This window comes from Podarcis erhardii, assembly GCF_964252035.2.
Source record: "Podarcis erhardii genome assembly, chromosome: 15".
In the NCBI taxonomy this organism is placed as follows: Eukaryota; Metazoa; Chordata; class Lepidosauria; order Squamata; family Lacertidae; genus Podarcis; species Podarcis erhardii.
In genome coordinates, this window is record NC_138505.1 from 33,057,522 (window position 1) to 33,082,564 (window position 25,043).

Below are 25,043 nucleotides of genomic sequence, written 5' to 3' on the forward strand. Positions count from 1 at the left end.
ACAAGAAGGTGGACTGTCTTGCATATCTAAGGGGAGGAGAAGGGAGCAGAGCCCCAGGGATTCCAGGAAAGCAAAAGACCTGACCAAAAACAAAGAGAGATTGCTCCCATTTATCTCATCATCACCACCACAAATAAAAAGGGTACATTTCAGCTGCGCTGATTGGGCATTGCAGCAGTCAGGAGCAAAAGTTGCAAGAAAGGGCAGGGTATCACAAGTCGCCCCTGACAACTGAATGGGCCAGGCCAAATCCAGCTGTGATCATTTTTGACAGCCATGTTGATTGAAGGGCCATGCAACCAATCCCCTTAGCAAGACCATGTAGACACAGCCCCAACTGTCCTCCACTGTACCACTTGGGTGGAGTGGATAACTACTGCTGCCATCTATTTTTCAAGAAGGAGCTTATCGCTTGCCTAGCAACTTTTTGCACCCACCCTGTAGTCCTACTTCACCCCACAAACAATAGCTCTCAATATATTTGAACAGCGCAATTACTGCCACACAGTGTAGACTCCCCCTACTTTATTCAATGCCATTAGAATCCTTCAGTCCAATGATGATGTCATTAAGTCAAAAACATGATGAAGCAGGGGCAGACTAATCACGAATGAATTGCTTGTTCCACACTGTCTATTGAAGGAAAGGAAAAGGAAAAAAAGACACTGACCTGCTCATAAACTGTGAAAACGTTTTACAAATCAAAAATATACACCAGAGCATCTGATGTAAAAAGAGTAACCAACTCCCTGCTATGAGGGAACAATGAAACAATAACTGTACGGTCAGTATTGCAGATTTAATTTCCCCCTCCTTTCTTACAGGCTGCGAGTATTCAGGCCAGTTAAATGCCTCAAAAAACACCTTCAGTTTTTGAATCGTGTTTGTTCACAGATGTGATTGAATTTCCTGGAACAACAAAAGACTTGAGTTAAAATTTAAAAAACACGATAGAAAACAAGCAAACAACAGTTGATACGATTTTTTTGGGCAAAGTTGTTGAGCTTCTTCTTCGGGGGGGGGGGGGAGGTGTTTTTAACGAAATTCGCCTTCCAATTTCTGGATTTTCCTGGACACAGTTTCCAGCGAACAAATCCCAGCTATCTCACCATTTTATAATCTTGAGTGCTATCCCCCACCTTTTGGTTTAAGTGAAGGCTAGCATTTTTAGGGTGGTTAATGTCAAATTTAAAGAAAAACACTATCATCCCCACCCCACATGTGAACTGTTGAAACTGTTTATAGCCCCTGGGCAGATTTCTGGGCAGCTCATGTTCTTATAATGTTCAAAGTGAGCTAGCACTGTCAGGTTTCCTTCCCACATTAGATGGGAGTTTTTGTTGTTGATAAATTAATATTAAAACATACTAGATTCAAATTATTAGCTGTTTTGAAATAATGCACTGGTTTGAATGCAACACTAAACCATAGCATTGTGCTATGTGAATGAGTTTACCTGTAGTTTGCTCTGTAGTCCAAACTTAGGCAAACTGTGGTTAATATTAACTATGATTAGTTAAACCACTGAGCCTCTTGGGCTTGCCGATCAGGTCGGCAGTTCAAATCCCTGCGACGGGGTGAGCTCCCGTTGCTCAGTCCCAGCTCCTGCCAACCTAGCAGTTCGGAAGCACACCAAAAAGTGCAAGTAGATAAATAGGTACCGCTCTGGTGGGAAGGTAAACAACTTTTCCGTATGCTGCTCTGGTTTCGCTAGAAGCGGCTTAGTCATGCTGGCCACATGACCCAGAAAAACTGTCCGCAGACATACGCCGGCTCCCTCAGCCAGTAAAGCGAGATGAGCACCGCAACCCCAGAGTCGTTCACGACTGGACTTAACTGTCAGGGGTCCTTTACCTTTACCTTTAATTCAAAGTTGGCTTGTTTCCACTAATCACATTTAAAACTAACCACAGTTTAGGGTTTCAGTGACATGATAAGCTGTGGTTAATCTAAGGCAGGAACTTTCTATCACCTTTTTGTATCTCTGCACTGGAGGACAGGAGAGCAGGCACACAAGCCCAAGGAGATGCTAGTTTCATTCTTGCAACAGGGTTTAGTGCTATTCTTGAATGCAACTAATATCTAATACCTACACAGGGCTGCCTTTGAAGAGTACTCTAAAACTTCTGTTGGTCCAAAATGCAGCTGCCAGAATGCTGACTGGGCTTAGGTGCAGAGAGCATATAATTCCAGTGCTGGTGTAACAGTTAGCATCATGGAGGAAAATGATCTCTCGTCAGAAGTATAGAAAAAGTTATGCATGCTTTTTTTTCTGACGGAACTATTACCCTGACCCTGAAATGCACACAGATTTAAGTTCCTATAGAAAAGTATCGAGGGGGTGAGGATAGGGGTGGGGGCAACTCACATTGCATGGTGAGCTTTGACCTGAGTCCGGCAATTGCGCCCCCAATAGCAATCAGGGCGTGACGTGACAGCCACTGCAAGAAAAAACACCAACACATTTGATGCACAATTGACGTTAATTAAAAGCAGAGAGATTTGAGGGCGGGTGGGTGGGCGAATCAGTCAATCATTGTTGTTGTTCTAAAATAAGGTGCGGACAATTATTTGGTAGCAAGTGCAAAGCCATGTAAGTAGATTATCAGTTGGGGGACCAAACCAAACAACAACATGTATAGGTGGGAATTTTTGAAATTTAAGAAGATATAATAGAAACAGCAACAGCAACATGCATTTTAAAATACTGAAACTTAATGCTAGCATAGTGCATGCTAAGCTGTTACTGATGCATATGCACATGGGATAGTCTTGTCCTGGAATTTTAACATACACCATAAATATAGTCCCAATGCAGAACAGAATGAAAAGTCCTCCAAAACATTTGTATTGTGGAAGAGAAATAATGGGAGAGAATTACTGTAGGTCTCTTTTGCCCTTTGGTATAAGATTTAAAGATTCTCCCTACAACAAGGACAAATGACATACTTTCCAGCTTACATATGAGAGGGGAAAAGTTGTGAACATGGGTTAGGGATGGGCAGTCCTCAGCCATCTAAAACTGCTCAGAATACTGCTGCCTCTACCTGCCCTTCCCAACTTCAGAACAGTAGCAACTTTTTGTGTGACACAGCTAATTGCCATCTCAAAACACAGACTGACTGGCTACTGAATCGCTCAGGAAATATAAATAGAATTATTTAACAAATGCTTCCAATTTTATTTAAAACTGATTTATTTCTAATGTTGTTTGTTGGCTTTTGTTATAAATCGGGGGGTGGGGGTGGGGAATGAATGAATGAATTAATAACAAATACAGTCTTTCCATACCTGGCAATTCAGCAACAGGAATATTCTGCCTGTACTGATAAGCGAGCTCTCGGAAGCTGCGGAGGCCACAACAGTAACAGAGAACAGTTTCTCCAGTAATGCGGTAATCTGGAGGGCAGAGGGGAATCAGAGTTGCAGACAGTCAGGGGCCAAAAAAGCCATTTCATGAAATATTCCAAACAGGCAACAACTCGTCAAGAGTACATATGCTTGCTGTAAGTTATTTGAAAGGTCTTGGTGAACTGAAAGGTGGTGAAAGGACCACAAAGATGGTGTCAGGCCAACATCTCTGGGAAGGCTATCCCATAACCAGAGTGCCACCACTGAAAAGGCCTTCTCTTCTGTCAGGTTAACCACAGCTACTTCACCCGGTGGAGATAGTTGTGGAGCAGGGTTTCTGAAGAGGATAGGATCAAGGTTGGGTTGGTACAAATGGGGGTGTGTAATTTGCTTCCCTGAAAGCGCACAATGCAGAAGATATGCCTCTGGAAAGCTCAAGTCAGAGAGAAAAGATGGGGCTTACCTGGTAAAATAAAAACTCCTCTTTGAAGAGCTAGGAGACTTTCGTTTAACATATTTTTCCATGTTAAACCCCTGGATGCCAGGTAATCCTCAGATGAGAGAAAAGGGTAGTCAGCAGCATGTAAAAGAGATGCACTAAACAACTTGACCCACCCACCCACCCCATGGAAAGTAGTAGAAATGTATTCTGCAAACTAGGTTTAAGCAGCTATATTCTCTCAACTGATATACTTTAAAACTGAATATACCTTTAGAATATCCGATTCATAGTTATTGCCATTAAGGACGCCATCTAAACACTTGTCACCAAGATTTATTTCTGTAAGGAAATTAAAAAGAGAGGGAAAATTATCTTTGCTCTGAAATACCCAAGAGGCGTCTTCTCTTTTCTCACCACAAGGATGACCTTCAATGCCTAGAGGTCATGATTTCAAGCTCACAGAACTGGAATATTGGCTTCCTTGAAATCAGACGTATTCATTTCCATGTCAAGGGCTGGAAACTGGATGCATGGGAATCCCCTCCTGCAGAAGGTAACATGCTCAACCAAGGGCTAAAAAGTGTCTATTAACTGCTACTAGCCACAATGGCTATGTTCTCCCTCCACAAGTGGAAGCAGGAAGCCTCTGAATGCCAGTTGCTGGGAGTCACAAGTGGGAGAGTGCTGTTGTGCTCACGTCCTGCTTTCAGGCTTCCAATAGGCATTGGGATGGCCACATTGAGAACAAGATGGACCAGACAGACCATTGGCCTGATGCAGCAGGACTATTCTTCAGTTCTCAAAAAGGATGCCACTGGAGTCCACATTAGGGATTGTGCATTGCAGCATAGTCAGACAGAGCTTAGAATGCATGAACAGAAATTGGAACATTACAAATGGAAGCCATCGTGGATCTCATTCATGGTTCTCTACACCCCAAGTCTTGAATCTACCCTTCTCAGGGTCTTCTGGGGAGCACAATTTAGCTTTGTTCAGGGGCCTCGATTTCCCAGAGACCAGAAGCCTCCACCTGCCTGCAGAAGTTGCCAGCTCCAAGAATATTTTTTAGTGCACGCTCTGGGAACGCTTCCTTCCAACCCTCTCACTTGCAGTGCTCTTTCCCACCTGGAGGAAGGCATCACTGTCTATGGTAAGCCACCTCTTCCTGCACAGTTTGTCTGAACCAGTAACCTCCACAAGGAGACAGATGCTTCTCTCCGTAGGGTGAGTTTAGTAAAATATTACAGCCTCAACCAGGACTGTGTTTTAAAATACACCAAGGCCAACTTGGGTTGTGAAAAAACACTTTAAGGTTGATTACATTTACCAAGGTATGTATCAAACAGCTTAAGAGAAATTTCATGTGTTTGCTAATATTGCTGGGAGCCAAATTGTCTCAGCTTCTAATGGTCAGTGCTCCCAAATTCCTCAAGAGTTTTTGAGAAAATTCCGTCAATAGCAATTCCGCCAACAGCAAATAATAATAATAATAATAATAATAATAATAATAATAATAATAATAAAAAAAGACTCCTGGAGTGAGACAGTGGGCCAACCTACCACAGAATGGTGCCAAGCAACCACAACAGGCCACGCGAGTGCAACCCCAGTACAAGTGACAGAAGGGTTGGAGACAGATGGTGCCTGTGAACACAGAGAGCAGAGAACATGTTGTGGCATCAGGCACCCAGAATATCAAGTAGTAAGGGACCCCAAATTCCCTATTAGCTATCAATGAACACACTCCCATTATATCTGTTGCATACAGTGAGCATCTTCACCCTCACTCAGCCAGCCAACCACTACTTATAGGAAGTTGGGGGTGAGCATACAGGTAGCATCTCCCCAAAGTGACATCACTTCCTGATCAGCCAAGTAGAATAACTGGAAGCGGAAAGAGGGGAGGCAGAGGACCAGAAACAAAGAGAGGAGTAACTCCCTTAAGGATGGGGGGAAGTGGTGCTCTGCAGTGCTCTTCCTACAGCGGGAAGAAAAGGTGAAACTGCACTCACCCCACTGGTGAAAAAGGAAGGGCTTGCACTCCCTCTTCAGTTCTTCATACTGCACACTCCCCCAGCTCCCTTTACATAAATTTATCCACAAGTAGCAGCCACCCACTATTTGAATCCCAAAGGAATTCACACACTGCCATGCGAGGAGAAGGAATTGGGTGGTGATAGAGACCAGGCATCCCCAACCTTAAGCCCTCCAGATGTTTTAGACTACAATTCCCATCATCCCTGACCACTGGTCCTGTTAAGGATCATGGGAGTTGTAGGCCAAAACATCTGGAGGGCTGCAGGTTGGGGATGCCTGATATAGACTGTCCTGTTGCAAATGTACACATCGTCAATAATATTTTTTTAAAAAACAGAATTCTTCCCAACCCTTTGCTGGCTTAACTCTGCCCTCACGCTTCCATGGCAAAATCATCCAAAAGACAGCAGTTTAGAACAAACAGCAAAAATGCCTAACAGAGTAGGCAACCGACTACTAGCTCACATTGCTGGGGGGCGATATGCGGATTCTGTTCACGCTCTGCTCTGCGGTCCGGCATCGGCTGGAAACAGCAAGTGCATATCACGTGGCTTCCTTGAGAAGGACACACATACTCCTGGACAGCTAGGTTGGGAGAAAACGACAGAGAGACACGGAAAGAGTTGGAATAAAAACAGGGCATGGACAGTGAGCTTCATAGAATCTCAATGGTCAGGCTCAGGACCAGGGGGCCACCCAATCCAAGGTAAGTCAGACTTTTAGCGAACCCTTTCTGCATCAACCAACAGCTCTGTGCAACTGGCACAAAAGCCCTGCTTGTTGCAGATTATTTGATTTTGATTGTTTAATTTCTATCTCGCTTAATATTTTAAAAATATCTCTAAGCTGTGTACAAAAAGCTGAAGCAAAAACAGTCAGCTTAAACAAAATATTACAAAAACACAAAGTTAGGGTAATATAAAGTTACTAATATATAATTATCAATTAATATAAATTCATTAGTCCATCTAGCTCAGTACTGTCTATGCTGAGTCCCAGCAGCAACCCAGGATTTCAGATAGGGAATCCCTCCAAGTTGGTTCTAGAGATGCTGGGGACTGAACCTAGGACCGAGTCATGGCCCTTCCCTAAAGACTGATCCAGCTGCGTGCTTGAAAGGCAGACCTATGAAAAATCAATATAACACCCTCAGCAAAGAATGCCAAGATGCTCAAACATGACACTCTGGCTATACACACTTTTCCATGGGGAACAAGTCAACAGGCGATTACATCCTATCTGGCTTGGGGTGAGAGCCCATTGATAGTATTGCCCCATCACAATGGGGTAATAATGGGGAAGGAAGGAAGAGGAAACCTATTGGGGAATGGGAGCAAAGAATTTGCCAGGCTAGACACAGCACGAGGGCCTCACGTTGCCACCCACTGACTGCATTCTTTCACCACACTGACCTGTTGGAAAGTTGGCAGAGGTAGATGGTGCATCCCCCAAGGGCTGCCGGGCTTCCGTTTCTCCTTCCTGGCCCGGGGAGGCAATGGCCGTAACGGGTTGCCGACGATACCCCGGACACTGTCGGCACACAATGTATGGCTGACTGAAAAGACGGGTGCAGGTAGGTTATTGGAACTCGTATGAAAGCCAAAGTGAATTCAATCAGATTCAAGAGCCCCCACTGGACTGGGCCAGGAATTCCCACATCTTGTTTTCAACCGTGGCTTCCGAGAAACTCAAGCAGGGCATGAAGACAGCAAAGCTGAACTACAGGACAGCGAACGATCAAAAGAGGCTCAAGTTTAAGAGGGGCATGGCCCTGACTGTCTAACTGGGATGAAAACATCAGGTAATCCTGGCACTCTTTAATAGGCAGCACACAGGTGAGATGTGAGCGTGAGAGAGAGAGAGATTTCTTTCATGGCTTTTGTGGACCCTTTCAAGAGCAGAAGGCTGAGTAGCTCCTGCAGCAGCAACAAGCCCAAAGAGAGGAATTTTTTACATCACTGGCCTCCTTCAAGTGCCATGTTGGGCAGAAGATTCCTGCATTGAAGAGTTGCACTAGATGACCCTTGTAGTCCCTTCCAACTCTACAATTCTATGATATAATGCCCAGGATGAGAAGCGAACATGTCCCTGAACATTCATTATGGGCAACAGTAGTGAGAGAAGAATACTACCGTCTGGCGGTTCCCTCGCTACGAGAAGCCAAGTTACAGGGAACCAGGCAGAGGGCACCTGCCCTGTGGAACGCCCTCTCACCAGATGTCAAAGAGAAAAATAACTACCAAACTTTTAGAAGACATCTGAAGGCAGCCCTGTTTAGGGAAGCTTTTAATGTTTAATAGGTTACTGTATTTTAGTGTTCTGTTGGAAGCTGCCCAGAGTGGCTAGGGAAACCCAGCCAGATGGGCGGGGTAATAATAATAATAATAATAATAATAATAATAATAATAATAATAATAATAATATCAATGTCCTCTTTGTGAGCTTCCCACACACCTCAAGTTGGTCACTGGAAGAACAGGCTGCTGGACTAAACTGACCTTTAGCATGATTCAGCAGGGCCCTTATCTGTTAATTTTTCCTCTTATTGTTAGCCACCTAAGATGTATGTAGGCAGGCAAAAAAGTGGAATAGTAATCTTTCAAAGGAGGTGGGGAACTTAGTTCAGCCCAAGGGCTGCATTCCTTCATGGGAAGCCTCCTGGGGGCCGCATGCTAATTGGTGGTGAGTGGGGGCCTAAGGAAAAAAAACAGCAGGCCAACGGATGCAATTCTTAGCTTAGTACAGTCCAACCATGCTACAATAAAAAACTTGCGCACACACACAGTTTCCTCTGTCAAGGCAAACAATAGATATTACCACAATTCAAGGGCAAATTCTAGGCAAGCAAAGGCACTGAAGGAGTCACCATGGCCTGAGAAGCGTCTCAAAGGCCAGATTCAAAATGTCGTCCTGGTAGCAAGGCTGCAAGTCCCACAAAATCCTATTGCCACAACCACGCTCACCTAATATCAGAGGATTCGCTATCTACATCAGACAGCTCCAGCAGATCTTCAGAACTTCCTTCTTCATCCGAAAAGGACCTCCGCACCTTTGGCTGAAGCATGTCTTGAGTGATTTTGTTCCGGGCATCCATGCTTCGCACATCTTCTTCATTGCGACACTTATCTACAAACAGAGGAAACTCGAGTAGCCTTTTGACCAGGAGTTGGTCCCAAGCTACACAGGCTCCCATTCAAAAATGCATCCATGATCATTTCAGAGTTACAGAACTTTCAAGGAATCCAGGAAGTCCTCTATGCTGGCTCTTAAAGTGGCTTTCAGTTCAAATGCATGGAAGAAGAGGAGGAGTTTGGATTTGATATCACGCTTTATCACTACCCGAATGAGTCTCAAAGCGGCTAACAATCTCCTTTCCCTTCCTCCCCCACAACAAACACTCTGTGAGGTGAGTGAGGCTGAGAGACTTCAGAGAAGCGAGACCAGCCCAAGGTCACCCAGCAGCTGCATGTGGAGGAGCGAGGACGCGAACCCAGTTCACCAGATTACGAGTCCACCACTCTTAACCACTACATGACACTGGCTCGTAAATAGTTATGAAAGTGAGAGACAAGTATGGCATTGTTTTATGGTCACTGGCAGTTAGTATCACAGCCCAGGTTTCCAGCTTCTCCCTTAGAACCAGAGATGTGGAACCTCTGGGCCCTCCAGATGCTGTTGGACTCCAGCTCCCATCATCCCGCTAGGTGAAGCTGATGGGAATTGGAGTCTATCAGGTATCCTGTCTCCACTCTAAAGGGCAGAAGGAGCTATGAATGGATTAATAGTATTATGATTTATTAGATTTCCCTGTTTAGGGAAGTTTTTAATATTTAATGCTGTATTGTTTTTAACACTCAATTGGGAGCTGCCCAGAGTGGCTGGGGAAACTCAGCCGGATGGGCAGGGTATAAATAACAAATTATTTTTTACTACTACTACTACTACTACTATTATTATTATTATTATTATTATTATTATTATTATACCCCGTCTGTCATCACAAGATCTCAGGGTGGTTCACAGGATAATGGGGTTGGCTGATGATAAAGATACCAGCAGCTCTTCAATCTGCAGTTTTCTGGTGCCTGGTTGGAAACTGATAACCTAGCCCAGATTGCAGTCTTTTCTCTCCAGGGGTAGCAAAAAACAGATGCATTTAGAATCAGGAACTGTTTCTAAACTGTTCTAAAAGCTCTGCAAATGCCTTCTTGGTAGTCAAGATAACCCCACAATTAATTGGCATTTGTAACAATGAACTCATGTATGTTTATATTCATTTGCTTTGATATAAGCTAATTAGCTTATTTTGATGTTATCCTTATTTGTGGGCTTGGGGTGCTGGGCTCTGAGACCAGAAAGCAGAACTATCAATAAGCCTTGGATAGTTGCCACTTACAGCAGGGGTCTCCAAGCTTTCCTTGCCTCGGGCTGGTGTCTCCAGCGATGATTGTGCGGCGGGCCGGAGGGCGGGGGAGTGCGTGCCCGTACGCACGTGCACACGCTATTTCTGGCGCACTTCTGGTTCGGATGAACACCGGAAATAGCTTGTGTGCATGCACATGGGCCTCCTCCGGCACGGACGTGCACCAGAAAGAGCGTGTCCTCTGACCCGGAAGTGGGTCCCCACACCGCACCGGTAAGAGCGGGCAGCAGCGGGGGTTGCTGCAGGCTGGATAAACGAGTCCCTCGGGCCTTATCCGATCCCCAGGCCATAGGTTGGTGACCCCTGACCTACAGCCTCTAAGGTATGGTTAGACAAACTAAGGCCCGGGGGCTGGATCCGGCCCAATCGCCTTCTAAATCCGGCCCGTGGACGGTCCGGGAATCAGCGTGTTTTTACATGAGTAGAATGTGTCCTTTTATTTAAAATGCATCTCTGGGTTATTTGTGGGACATCGGAATGCATTCATTCCCCCCCCCCAAAAAATATAATCCGGCCCCCCACAAGGTCTGAGGGACCCACGGCTGAAAAAGTTTGCTGACCCCTGGGGGATTGATGGGAGGTTCTGGCCAAACTGACGTGTGCTGCTTTGTGTATAAAGGATGTATAAATGCTTGCTTGAGAGTGGACAAGCCATCTCCTTTCTGCAGTCCCACATCTGTAAAGGCTGGGAGACCTGGAAGGCTGATTTGCTGTGAGTCTACACCTTTAAGAAAGCACTAGAACTCATCCCTCTGCAGTTTTTGACATCCTTCTTTGGTTTCCCTGAACCCAACCACTCCACAAGACGACAACCTGAAGAAATGGCCCAACCAATGATCTGGAGAGTCTTCGTTGCATACATTATATGATTAGCCCTGTGCCCCACACCTCCCTTTGGCAATATTTCACTGTTAAAAGAGCTGCAGCACTTGAGTTGGTGCATGAAAAGCCTAGCACCAGGCATACTGGATCAGGCTGCAAGACTAGTACAAGCACCACCTGCCCCTTACATAGGAACAGAGGCACAGGCATGAGCAAGCCCTGTTCAGTCATTTGGTATGTGTGGGTACTGAATGCATGGAAGGGGTTTCAGAGAATGCGCCTGCATTCCAGATTTTGACTCACATTCCACCACCCAATCCACATGCCCATCTAGCCAACGCACAAATTGCAACAGGCTCACCCATGTGTGCCTGTGCACTTGGGAAGGGCTAGATTCAGGGAGATGCAATTTCTAGTGAAGGGAGCCCTATTTGAATACATCCACATGCGCACAGATTGATGCCAATCGTGTCAGCCGAGGGGAATGGTTTGCATGCACGTCAGTGTCTGGGGGTAGGGCTAGCCAAATGTGTTCTCGGAAGCCCCTTGATGTGTTTGGTATCCCCAGCTACCAAATGACTGAATAAATTCATTGTGTGCAAGTGGAGTCGACTCACTATTTCCGAATGAATGCAGCTCATCTTGTTAGCCTGCACATGATTACAGCACTATAGTGTTTGCCCCCACCTCCAACTGTGGTCTCTGGTGTGACCAATTTTTAGATTGCGAGCTCCTTTTGGCAGGGACTTGTCCCCTCGCCCCTCTCTCTAAAGAGCCATGCAAATCTATCATCAGCATCAACAACAAATATCTGCGGACGGCTTTCCACTTGCCTGGGTGCTGGATGAGGTAAGCTTCCACCAAATTGTTCAAAATATGGTTTTTACAGATACGTTCCACCGGACAGCGGCAAGTTGGACAGAGAGAGGAGCGTTCCATCCATCCTGAGTAACAAGCGGCACAGAAAGTGTGCATGCAGGGCTGCAAGCTGGAGAGAAAAGGGGAAACCTTGATATGGAGAGGAGGAGGAGGATGTGCTTACAATCAAATGTGATGTTTCTCGTTCTATGCAAACCATGGTTTGTAGGGCTTAGGAACAAGCCTACACACAGTGAGCGGTTCCCTCGCTGCGAGAAGCAAAGCTACAGGGAACCAGGCAGAGGGCCTTCTCGGTAGTGGAGCCCGCCCTGTGGAACGCCCTCCCATCAGATGTCAAAGAGATAAACAACTACCTGACATTTACAAGACATCTGAAGGCAGCTCTGTTCAGGGAAGTTTTTAATGTGTGACATTTTAATGTATTTTTAATCTTTGTTAGAAGCTGCCCAGAGTGGCCGGGGAAACCCAGCCAGATGGACGGGGTACAAATAATAAATTTATTATTATTATTATTATCTTCTTACTTTGTAACCCTGCTCCGGAGTGTTCCCTCAAGTCATCAAACTGTGGTTTGGCCAAACTAGAAAATGATTCATTAAGCTGATAATGTGCAGGCAGGAGGAAAGGGGAAGAGTAAGTGTGCAAATGCGAGGCTTCCTCCCAGCACACCAAACCATTGTCTGTAGGATCAGAAACGCTACATCTCAGGCTGTGTTTATACTCCTGCTGGCTGTGTGTTCACCGATTTCACAGTGCTGCAATTTTAATCTGTGTTCGCATGACATTCTTCAAAATGTATAACAATATCCCATGGCTTTTATCCACATAATCAAATGGCAGCAAAGGTTCTGGGCTTTTATGTCAGCTCCAAATGCATTTCAACATGTATGGAAAAAGGAATCAGTTCAACTATCTTGAAATCAGCAACAGCTTTGGCCACATCCACACCACACATTTAAAGACCCCTGTTTCACTTCAATAGCCACGGCTTCCCACAAAGAATCCTGGGAATTGTAGTTTGTCAAAGCTGCTGCCTTCACAGAGCACCTGTAACAAACCTCAGTTCCAAGAATTCCCCGTGACTAATAAGACATAAGACTGCTTTAAATCTATGACGTGCATGGGTTAGAGGAGCTGGATCCTACTCAGTCTTGCCTCTCTGCGCTCTGCTGCTGGAGGCGTCAATTCTCCCCATCCTCAACCTTCTGTTTGGTGCTGAAACAGACAGCTCTGCTGAATTGCTCCCAGGGCAGCAGAACCATGGAATATGGTTGGCTGAGCGAGTACAGTGGCTCGGAATGCTCATTGGCTTGCGGAACTGATGCAACAAGGGATGGATGTGGAGAAGGTGTTCTGAAGGAGCCAAGAGGGGCTGCACTTTCAGGGGCAGGAGATCAGGAAGAGAAGAGAGGAGAGCTAGGGAGGCCGCTCAGAAGACTGGGCAGTGAAAGGAAATGGGATGTGGGGAGAGGAAGAACTTAATGCAACAACCAGATGTTGGAATCACGGAGTTAAAAGAAGGGAGGAGCCAAGCACAAAGTAGGGGCTGGGGCAAAACAAGAGACAGGGCCCAGAATCAGGAACAAAGGGGTGTGTTATTGGTAGGAAGAAAGCCCAAGGGGACAAACAACTGCTAGATCTAGACCCCCCCAGCAAAGTGAGTTCTGTCCACTGTGAATTCTACAGTCGCCACAGCAACGTGACCTGGCAACCCTAAAGGGGTAACAAGAGCCGAACAGCAACGTGTGTGTAAGGGGCGGGGGATGAATCTCACACAACAAATTGAACTAACCCACCAAATATTGGGCTCCATGCTCTTAAAGGGTAGGTAATGTAGCTGCAGACCATGGTGACTGGAAGCAAGAGAACTCAATCCATCCTGGAGTATACAAAGTTCCATTGTGATTGCCTGTGTGTGTGTGCTTCTCAGCGCTCGCTCTCCCACCAGCAAACATTTTCTCCCTGGGAGAAAAATAGCTCGGGGGGGGGGGGGGAGCAAGTGTGCGCAGGGGGGAACAGTTCCCCACCATTTCCCCTTCTCACCTGCCCCTAATGAGTTTTAATCCCCCACCACATGCATACTCTATACAGGAACTCAGCGGTGAACTGATTCAAAGACACTGGCCTGCTGCCATTACTTCTGGTCTGGCCCACAGACACCCGCCCCCCCTTACCTGACACAGTCATGCAGCAGCTCTTGGCAGATGATACAGGTGAGTGTTTCTTCCATTTTGTCTGGCTTCACATTTGGTGACTTTGTGTCTTCGGTCCCCGTTTTAATTGCACATACGTTTGGAGGAATCACCTGGAGATACGTGCTGGCATCGCCACCTGCAAGGGGCGGGAGGGAAACGCACATCACAGCGCTGGCACACACAGTGGAACCCGAGACATTGTTGCTCAACAAACAAGACTCTGCCTAAGCCTTCCCTGCCCATTTTGAAGGCGCGGAGCTTCTCCATGCCCTGCAGGGGATCTTCCCAGGCTAGGCTGGGGAAACAGTGGCACCTTTCAGCTGGGTTGCAGAAGTTACACCAGGAAGGGGTTTCAGGGAAGGGAAGATAAATTGCATGGCAAGTTGTGGGGAGGTAAGGGACAGTAAGGAGTGCCCAAAGTTACTAGGGTGGGAAACCAGCCAGATCTTGGACCACAGACCTCTTAAAAAAAGAAGTAACAGTTATTTATTAACCTGCTTTTATTTTCTTCCTGGCAGGCTCCAGGGCTTCCTCTTCATCCCTGCTTTTCAACTTGGGCATAGCCGACGCGGTTTTCTCTTTATCCCCTGAAGAAGTGTCAGAAGTTTCAGTATTTACATTTGGCTGCTTGTGTTTAAGTGATGCTTCTGGACCACATGGTTCTAAGCCAGGCAGGGAAGGTGCAGGAATAAAGGCGTACGGTTGCGACCCTGCCCCCAAAAGAAGAAAAAGAAAGAAAGGGAAGTGCAGCACATCAGCAGAAAGCGTTGCTGACTGACTGAATGCAAAGCGTTCCTGTACACAAGGCAAGCAATGGCAGCTACGGTATTTCTCCTTTGGCCAATATAGAGGGGTAGAACCGCCCCCTATTATAATAGATGTACTTGCTTGGTCTTGGGCAAGGGTTGGCAAGGTTTTACCTGCCTGGGCCAGTCAAGTCCCATGGAGATCGCTCTGTGGGCTGGACCACCTGCATGTGCGCAGACGCAATTTCCGCCACCACACTGCGCCAGTTTAGCGCAGTGGGCGGGGACTCGCCAAGTGGGCAGCTCGGTTCGGGGGCGGCTCGTGGGCCAGTTAAACTGTCCCATGGGCCGCAGGTTGCCGACCCCTGGTCTTGGGGTATACAGAAAACCTGAAAAATGGCACTCCTCCTCCTTCTCCAAAGACTATTCTGGATTTCCACCCCCAATTTTTGAACAGCTTAGGCTTCAGCAGGAAGGCCAACGTGAAATGATCCTTAGACACATGGGGCCAAGCGAATTGAGACTTTACCAGATGTTGAAGGATTATCCTGCTCCGTGGATATGGCCTCAGCGAGAGAGGTAGAAGCAGCATTAAAGAGGTTCGACGTGGAAGTGGATGGCTGTGGTTCGTCATAGCTAGCCTGGTTAGCCGACGGTGGCAATGCCGCTGAGGTCCCATCTTCGCTTTGTCTGGTACTTGAGGTATCTTTGGTCATATGGCACATGCTTTTGACAGTGGCTTCTGCAGAGGGGAAGGGAGCAAGGGGGAACGTTCTCTGGTGCTGCCTCAACAGCTCAAGAGGCTTAGAGAAATCTCTGTTAATGGGATTCTGCAGAGCCCGGCAGCTTTAAAAGGGATGCAGCTAATCTTCACTGCTCATTCTCCCCTGCCTCCACTGGCATTGAGCTAATCACTTTTACTTACCTACTGGCTCATTAGCTGGGTCCTGTTTTGGATTCAAGGATTCATAAAGATATGCAACATCTGAAGAGAGAGAAAATCGGTAAGGCCAATGGTTCCCAACGGGTAAGAAGATAAGTTGAGCTACCTGGAAAAGGCCAATGGCCCATTTGGTCCAGCATCCTGTTCTTAAACCAGATGCCTATGGGAAGCCCACAAAAAGGACTTGAGTGTAATAGCACTCTTGCCGCTTGCGATTGCCAGCAACTGGCATTCAAAGGCAAACTGTGTCCGGCAGCTAAGGTAGAACATAAACATCATGGGTAGAGGCCACTGAGAGCTTTATCCTCCACAAATTTGTGTAATGCACCATTTAAAGCCATCAAAGTGGGTGGCCATCACTACTTCCTGTGAGAGTTCCCTAGTTTAATTACAGGTTGTATGAAGAAGTGCTTCCTTTTTTCCTGTCCTGAATTTTTCAAAGAAAGATGGGTCACCCTAAAGACAACTGCCTGGGGAGGTTCAGACGCCTCCCTGACACTCCCTCTTCCATTTCCAAAGTGCGCCATTTCTGAGGCAGGAGGCAGTCTGCTACCCCAGTTTCCCTGCTTCCTCCCAACCAGCGCCATTGCAGCAGCTCTGTGCTTCACTTATTGTTAGTGCTGGAATCTAACAAAAGCCAGTGTGTTCTAGTGGTGAGAGCACTGGCATAAGAGTGGGTAGGCCCAGATGCAAATCCCTGCTCAGCCATGAAGCTCACTCCATGACCTTAGGTCATTTTTACACACACACTCCCTCATCTACCTCACATGGTTGTGGTGACGATGGCAAGACAACCCTCACGTTTTTGGCCATGTGGCCCACAGCTTTCTTTAATGGCTAGGCTTTTGGCCCGGGACAAGAGTGTATCCCATATAAGCTTCACTTGGAGAAATGCCAAATGTTTTTTTCCTTCGTTTCTGCACACATGCGCGCACACACTAACCCAGGGGTGAGGAACTCGTGGCCCTCCAGATTATGTTGGACTCCAACTCCCATCAGCCCCAGCCAGCAGGGGCAATGGTCAGGGGTGCTGGGAATTGTAAGCTGGCAACGTCAGAGGGTGGTGTCGGCACAGGTTCCCTCTTCTTGCTCCCACCCATCAGCCCCTGCGCCCAAGAAGCCCATTAAAAAAAGCAGCAGCAGCAAAATCCCCTTACTGTTTTCTGGCTCATTTTTCCTGTAAATAACATAGATCACATCTCCAGTCTGTAACGGGTAAGTCTGCTTCTTCACCACCTTCTGTTTGTTAATAACCGTTCCATTAGTACTATAAAATACAAACAAGGCCGTCTGGTGAGTAACAAGGGATTAGGATTGGGGTGGGCAAGAGAGAGGAGGTCTACATAAGTGGCTAACCAGAAACCTGAAAGGAACTCTGAGGGTCATGTAGTCCAACCCTGCTACTCATTGCAGGAATCTTGCAACGACAACTTCCCAGATGGTTATCCAAGCCTCTGCTTAAATACCTCCAGTGGGGAAGAGCCCACCACCTTCTGAGGAATCTCATTTAAACCAGCTTAGTCAGAGCTAGCATTCAGACAGAGGGCGGAGCACGCACAGGGCTCACCTGGTCACAGTCCCCCCCACTATGGCAAGATGTACTTTATTTAAACTACGGTGGTGCCTCGCAAGACGAAATTAATCCGTTCCGTGAGGCTCTTCGTCTAGCGGTTTTTTCGTCTTGCGAAGCAAGCCCATTGACGGCTTAGCGGATTAGCACTATTAGCGGTTTAGCAGCTTTTAGCGGATCAGCTGATAAGCGGCTTATCAGCGGATCAGCTGATAAGCGGCTTAGGGTTTAGGAAAGGGGGGGGGGAGGAAAAAAACCCCGCAGGAACTCACAAGACAGTTTCGTCTTGCGAAGCAAGCCCATAGGGAAATTCGTTTTGCGAAGCGCCTCCAAAACAGAAAACCCTTTCGTCTAGCGGGTTTTCCGTCTTGCGAGGCGTTCGTCTTGCGGGGCACCACTGTACTGCGATTGTTATACCATATTCTGGGAAATATGGTATAACCATATTTTGGGAAATATGGTATAACCATATGTTATACCATATTCTGGGAAATATAATAAATTGAAAAGGATGCTTAAAATAGCGTTTGTAAAAAAATATTATAGGAACAGAACTATCTAAACTGTACAGAAACTTATTCATGTATGCTACTACAGCGGCAAGAATGTTACTCGCCCAAAAATGAAAAGAAGCAAGGAAGAATGGATACAAAAATGGAATATGCAGAAATGGCAAAACTTACCGGAAAAATAAGAAATCAAGATAAACTTTTTATAAAAGAATGGAAATGGTTTATTGAATATTTACAAATAAATTGTAAATAGATAAGAACATTGGCAGGATTATTGTAATAACCTGCACTTTCATAAGAATATATATTTAAAGAAAATGAATAAATGAACAAATTAAGTTAATTTGGATATGTAGAAGATATTAAAAATAAATTTAAGGAACTGCAGAAAGAGGGGGAAGGAAGTCAAGTTTTGAAAATGATTGTAAAATTATTGAAATGTATAAACCTGAAAAGCATAAATAAATAAAATTAAAAAAATAAACTACTGTGATTGTTTCTAATTTGGCACCTACACAGTAAAAGTCAGCATACGTAAATCTGTGTCCTCTTTAGTCCCCCCCCCCTTTTTTTTTAACAATGTGTCTCCTCTTATTTAGCTATGCCTAAACTGGTCACCCTAGCTGTAGTCAACTAATATGATTACTATTTTATTTTTTTACTTGACAGGTCACAATTAACTTTTGGCGGGAATTTTATAACATTCCTATTCACCCAGGTATTTTGATGGTTGAAAGATAACTGTTCCTGGCAGCCTGTACAATTATTAAACTGCAAGAGCGACAGTTTTATACGATTTAGATGTTTTTAATGTTTAAATTGATTTTAAATGTTTTAATCTTAGTTTAAATTGTAATGTTCTATCGCCCAGGCTCTTTGGGGAAGAAGGGCAGGAGGCCGTCTTCAGAACAGCAGCAGCTCTTGCACACAGTGATTAATATCAAAGTCTGGATGATAAAGCCTATTTAAGAAACACAAACGGCCGTTGCTGCCATCGGGTGGACAAAGCCTGTATTTACAAGACACTGAAGGGAAAGTGCTAGAATTGGGTAAGAAGAGCTGACCCTAAACAGCAAGGGGGAGACTGAGGGAACCTCACAAATAAAATTTCGCCCCCCAACAGCATCCACATGTTATCTTCCTCATCAAAATGCCATCCTGTATTATATCCATCCCCATTTAATATAGATTTATGCAAGAAACCTGACAAATAGAAACTGTAAATCCAAATTAAAGTCTGGGGAAAATATAGGGCGGCATTTTAAAGAGGATACAGTGGTGTCTCGCAAGATGAAATTAATCCGTTCCGTGAGTCTCTTCGTCTAGCGGTTTTTTCGTCTTGCGAAGCAAGCCCATTGACGGCTTAGCGGATTAGTGGCTTTTAGTGGCTTTTAGCGGCTTATCGGCTTATCGGATCAGCTGATAAGCGGCTTAGCGGCTTAGAAAAGGGGGGGAGGGGAAAAAACCACAGGAACTCGCAATACATTTTCGTCTTGCGAAGCAAGCCCATAGGGAAATTCATTTTGCGAAGCGCCTCCAAAACGGAAAACCCTTTCATCTAGCGGGTTTTCCGTCTTGCGAGGCATTCGTCTTGTGGGGCACCACTGTAATATAATTACTGAACAAAACCCCCCACCCTTGCTCTGCTCCCTCCTCTTCCAGAGCTTTGATCTCAAAAAAAGCCCGCTTGCCTCATCCCCCTGGGGTCCCAGAGAGTCTGATACCAAGAATTGGGAAACACCAGAGTTAACACACTTTTTACTCAATGCACAATTTAATAAGATGCAAACTGGATTTTTCACTGGGGTGTGAAGAAGGGCAAGCAACTTTGCAAGACAAGAGAGACCCTGTTCATTTACAGTTGCTGAATAAGGGAAAAGTGGGGGGAGGGAGTTGCCAAGTGAGGAAAACCATTTGCTAGCCTTTTTGATCCAGAAAGCCTTTTCTCCAAACTGGGAAACTGCAAAAAGGTTCATTGCTTTTGCATAAGGCTCCCAATGCTAATTTTATGGGCCTTCTAAAAGAAATTGTATCCCCTTCCCCCAAACATAAGACTCCCAATTCATGTGCAAAATAATCCTAGTGCTTTTTTTTTTTTTTTACAGAAAGCATTTAGCAAACTGTTGACTTTCTGCAGTAAAAATGCAAATTAAAGCTGCTTCCTAAACAGAGAATTGGGGGTGAGGGAAGATGCAAGAGAAATATAGAACAGGTATCTCAGCTAAATTTGGAAACATTTCTCTTGCTTATTTTTTTTAACATTACAGCTTGATCCTATGCATGTTTGTTCAGAGGTAAACACCAGCTCTTTTAATGAAACTTCCTCCCAATCAAACGTGTATGGGATAGTAGCTTTAATTAGGCTGCCCAACCCTGTTTTAGTAGTGCTGGAAAGCTAATCATTTAGCAACAAACAGAAAGGCACTGCCAATGGTCAGGGGTGACAGGAGCTGCGGTCAAACAACATTGGGAGGGTCACAGGTTTCCCACCCTTGTTCTAAAGGGTACTGATGGATCTTTAAGATGGAAAGACAAGTGTAGGGGCTGTGTACCAGATCCGGGCAAAGCTTGGATCCCATGCCCATTCATGTAAATCTGGGCTTCAGCTGGATCAAGATCCGAGTGATTACATATGTGTCTGTGACTATTCCATACCCAAGTCTTCTGGGCCACCCTACCTGTGAGTGTTCCAATTACTAATGCTCTCCATCAAATCTTTTATTGTCCTGCCAGCAAAACAGATTGTACTTTGGCTGTAATAATGTTGGCAGCTTGCTAGCTACAAAAGCCTGTGAGACCTCTTACTCTCTTATGGCCTGTTTTCATTTTTGCAAGATGATGTCGAAATAGTTGAACAGATTACTTCAAAGAGAGGCGATGTCACAAGTCGTGCACACAGGAAAGTGTATGCAACCAGAGAGAGAGACACACCCACACACACAAAATCAACATCAGGGCAGTTATGGAAATCCCTTCTATTGGAACAGAACACTAGAAATAGTTAAAAGCTCTGACATCACAAAAGGGGCGGGAATTAATACCACAGGGTCTCAAGCTTGAGGCAACCTAAGGCGCAATCGAGTCATTACCATCCAAGGAACCGTGGGAACTGCAACCTCAGTTAACAATTTTAAGGATTTGTTGATGGAATAATCACTACCCTCACAAAATTAGAGTTTCCATGGGGAAAGCAGATAAAAAAAATAAAATCTGGTTTTAAGCGTGCAAGCTGGACAGGTCCCAAGAGAGAAGCGGGATGCAGAAAATATCAACATATTGCCTTGTAGTCAAATAAGGACAGCCAGGACACTCCTGCGTGAACACTTAACCAGAACATTTTACTCAACAGAACCAGGCAGGGAAAGCAGAAAGGGTTCAGGCGAAACTGACCTGGTATCCTCCAGTGATACTTGACCAGATTCTTCATCCACCCTTATTTTACAGTGATCTCCAGACACCAGTTTGTTGCCAGGAAAGGACAGGTCGCAACCTTTGTGACAAAAATGATAGTGTCATTAGATTTGCAGATATTTCTGGAAGAATTTGGCCTTACTGAGGCCATCACAATTTCTGCGATGCTCACACACAGGGTATGAGAAGGCTGACCATCCCCTTTTATTGGGACAACTTTGTGCTCCTCAGGGATATACTGTTTCTGCATATGAAGTTTGTATTTTGCTATCACAAACAATAATAATTTGATAGCCCACCCTCCACAAATCTGTGACATCCATTTTCAAAACCAGGACAAGTTTTTCATATATCACCAGAATTCCAGGATCACAGCTTTCTCCAGCCACATACCCTCCATACTATGGCTTATTGGATGGGGCTGATGGGAACTGTAGTCTAACTACATCCCATCCCGCCCCCCCCCCAAAAAAAACCTTCAGCCCTACATATCTAAGTCTGTCATCATAAGAGTACTTACCATGAAATAATTTCCATAAGGATAGCAGTGTGTAAGTCTGTTGCAGCAAAAACAATGAAAAGTCTTCTGGCACATTAAAGGCTAGCAAATTTATTATAGCATGAGCTAGTCCATGAAAGTGAAGCAGCACAGGTGAGGTTCCCACTTCCTGAACATAGCAGGCCACTGGCGATTATTGAGAAGGGAGAGTCAAGGCATGGAGTGCTCAGTGCTGTGTGGCAAAGCCAATCCAGTGCTTCTGCTGCGATGCACAGTGCCATGCTTTTCCGTCTCAGTAAGTGCCAGCTTACCATTTTATTGAGAAGCCAGGAGAGCAATGGAGTTCCACCCATGTCATCTCACTGGTCAATACTGAGCTCATTCTATAATAAATGTTTCAGGCTCTAAGGTACCACAACACTCTTTTGACCATGAAGTAAGTCCCACTACATGTCTGAGGACTTATGCCAAGCAAATATGTGATCAATCAGGCTCTGAAAGGCCATCTTCCCATCAGAGAACATACATCATGCAAAGGTCACATGCACACCACACATTTAAAGCACATGGCTTCCCCCAAAGAATCCCAAGAACTGTAGTTTTATTAAGGGTGCTGGGAAGTAAAGTAGCTATGGTGGGGTAAAATACAATTTCCACACTACCATTTTTTTGGGGGGGGGAGCCATGTGCTTTAACATACACGTTATTTGGATGTGTTCACAAGTTAACACTCTAGATTTTATGTTTAATACATGATCATAGTTTCTATATTTGTATTCATGCTTTCATGTATTTGCATTTGTATATCATGTCTGTTTCTTCTATAATATATATTGAAAGCAGCTTATAAAATAAGGAAACATTTCCTAACTTTTCCTAACAGCATCTTATAGAGAAAGGCTTCATTAATTATATCAATGAAAGAGCACAAGTGGAAAGATTAAGTCAGAACTTGTATCCACATCAACAATTTTGACAGTTCTTATAATGATTTACTATTCTCTCATACAAGCTGGAGGGTTTAGTACAACATGTACCTAACAACTACTTAGGCTGCAATTCTTTATGCAATTACCTGGGATTATGTCTAATGGGGCCTACTTCTAAAGCAACATGTATCAGATTGCATGGTAAGCATCTTTCACCTTTTTATATAAAAAAATTGAAATGAAAACAATGTTCTGAAATGCAGATGTCTTGCAAAAGCAATCAAATATTGCAGCTGTGAATGACAGAAAAATTGAGTATTATGTCAACTTAGAAAAAATGTATTACCCATGTTCCTTGACTCATAAAGGAGTTTTCTAGAGAAAGTAAAACATGGAGTCCTAGCTTATTTTCAAAAACATAAAAAGCACAACAGCTTAGTGTACGAAACAGGAAGCAAGATAAAAACAGGCCCTTCCACGTAAAGCTGTAAGTCTGTTGATTGTTGATTATTAACAAGAAATTAAGAAAGCCTTCTCAGCTCACCCTAAGAGAATACCAACACAGAGACACAAAAATCCTCAACTGTGGGTTCCCTATGGCTGGGTAGAAAACTATAAACAAGGGATTGAACAGACAGCTTCTGCATACCTCTCTGCCATCTTATAGCCCACACATCCACTGCATGACTATTTCTGGAACCATACCTTTTTTCCTCCCAATTGTCAACTCTTTCTTGAGCAACAAGAGGTGAGGCTCGGCTTCCTCAGCCCCCAAGCGGATCAGCTTTCCCCAAGGCTTCCGCTGCCTTTGCTGCTGTATTTGTCCTCTGACTTCCGAGTGCTCCATCTGGATTCACATCTGTAGAGTTTGGGACGAAAAGAAAAATTAAATGGCCAGGTGGGGGAAGTTTCATTTTAGCTCCAACTGGCAGGTTATTGCAATTTAAGTTGTTTTTCTGGGGGGTGCGGGCTTGGGGAGAAAAGCAGCATGCGAGTTACAATGAGACAAAACAAGAAACGAACTCCTGAGGAAGCACGTGTTGTAAAATCTTACCGTCTGATAAAATTATTCTTTTCAGGGGAGGGGAGGGAGCAGCATTTTCACTCCCACCTGCCTCCCCACCTTCTGAGCAGTAAGTCAATGGGGGCTTAAACCCCCCCCCCCAAAAAAACTGTTCAGAATCTCGGCTTTAACCCTGTAAATTCCTCCTTCGCGTCTCCTTTGGGCGGTGGGTGGTTCTTCCTCCTTTTCAGTTTCCTCAGTTCTTCAACTCCTCCGCCTTCTGTTGCGTTTCTAAGTATCTTTTTTAAACAACCTCCCTTTAGGCTTAGAAACTGGGGGAGGGGGTTGCGTGCATGTGTGGGAGAAAAGCTTTCTTTTAAAAAAGGGTGGGGAGGAAAACGGGGAAGAGGAAGAAGAAATAATAGGGGCCTGTGCCAAATACCTCCCCCTTGGTGGCATCCAGGCTCCTCCAGAAGGCCTCTGCGAGGTCTGGGGGGAGAGCTGAGCCCGTGAGGCGCTTGGGGGGGCTTTACAAGACTGGAGGAACTCTTGCACAGCGCCCCATATTCACAGCGCCAGGATCCCACCTCCCTTCGCTCCCCCACCGCCCAGCCCGGGAGGGAGGGAGAGCAATGGGGGGAAGAGAGCCCCACTCAGCCCCCTCTCCTTCCTGTCCCCTTCCACCCCCTGTCCCAGCCCCACAGGCTGAGCTCCCCCCCCCCCCCACGGCAGCACCAGCCCCACCAGCCTCTTACGCCCGAGTCCTGCCGCTGAGGCTGCTGCTGTCAACAGACATTGCCAGCCCTCAGCTGATCAGGCCCTGGGCGGAGCTCGCCAGGCCTCTTCTGGCCAGCCATTGGCCGGTCTAGGTTCGAGCGTCACCATAGAGAGGGGTGCGGGTGAGGCCGGCAGAGAGGAAAGGAGAAAGGGGACCGGAAGGAAGAGGGCGGCGGCGGCGGCGGCGCTATCTATGGCACGGGCGGCAGCTAGAGAGTCGCTCGCTGTGCTTACCATAGAGTCCTTGCCTATTATTTATTTATTTATTTGCCCTTTTCACTGACAGGCACTCAATGCAGCTTACTAGAAACAGGAAATAATCATTAAAAAAACAATCAAGGCCCATAAAGTCTGTTTTGAAAATTATTACAGTGGTGCCCCGCAAGACGAATGCCTCGCAAGACGGAAAACTCGCTAGATGAAAGAGTTTTCCGTTTTGGAGGTGCTTCGCAAAACGAATTTCCTATGGGCTTGCTTTGCAAGACGAAAATGTCTTGCGAGTTC

General features: G+C 45.5%; 1 protein-coding gene and 2 long non-coding RNA genes across 5 annotated transcripts; 2 read left to right on the forward strand and 1 right to left on the reverse strand.

Annotated features, from left to right (window-relative positions):
- Positions 1–510: 510 nt before the first annotated feature.
- On the reverse strand, positions 511–24,674 carry CHFR (checkpoint with forkhead and ring finger domains). 3 transcript variants are annotated; one of them, XM_081842329.1, is made up of 18 exons: positions 24,518–24,674; positions 23,465–23,618; positions 21,311–21,410; positions 16,996–17,105; positions 15,821–15,880; positions 15,425–15,637; positions 14,644–14,736; positions 14,129–14,285; positions 11,909–12,063; positions 8,794–8,956; positions 7,243–7,385; positions 6,296–6,415; positions 5,354–5,437; positions 4,062–4,132; positions 3,815–3,902; positions 3,292–3,399; positions 2,369–2,441; positions 511–909 (listed from the first exon to the last, which is right to left on the reverse strand). In XM_081842329.1, exons 2-18 carry the CDS (start codon positions 23,604–23,606, stop codon positions 867–869), a joined length of 1,923 nt encoding a protein of 640 aa, XP_081698455.1. In that variant the 5' UTR covers positions 23,607–23,618; positions 24,518–24,674; the 3' UTR covers positions 511–866. The 3 variants fall into 3 exon arrangements, with proteins under 3 accessions (XP_081698455.1, XP_081698453.1, XP_081698454.1); XM_081842327.1 differs by having other exon boundaries at positions 14,644–14,859; positions 24,518–24,673; XM_081842328.1 differs by lacking the exon at positions 24,518–24,674 and adding an exon at positions 24,205–24,465 and having other exon boundaries at positions 14,644–14,859.
- On the forward strand, positions 12,479–14,766 carry LOC309330610. The gene is made up of 2 exons (XR_014151510.1): positions 12,479–13,778; positions 14,668–14,766. It is a non-coding gene; the product is annotated as an uncharacterized lncRNA (long non-coding RNA).
- Positions 14,866–15,507, forward strand: LOC309330611. The gene is made up of 2 exons (XR_014151511.1): positions 14,866–14,955; positions 15,353–15,507. It is a non-coding gene; the product is annotated as an uncharacterized lncRNA (long non-coding RNA).
- Positions 24,675–25,043: the final 369 nt, after the last annotated feature.

Bases quoted from the DNA above. Each gene is read 5' to 3' on its own strand.
- CHFR (XM_081842327.1), bottom strand. From the start codon at position 23,606: ATGGAGCACTCGGAAGTCAGAGGACAAATACAGCAGCAAAGGCAGCGG. The intron at 7,386-8,793 runs GTGAGCGTGGTT...CCGTCTTTTCAG, and splicing joins AGCGAATCCTCTGATATTAG to TCAGCCATACATTGTGTGCC. The intron at 3,400-3,814 runs GTAAGCCCCATC...TCTGCCCTCCAG, and splicing joins AGGAGTTTTTATTTTACCAG to ATTACCGCATTACTGGAGAA.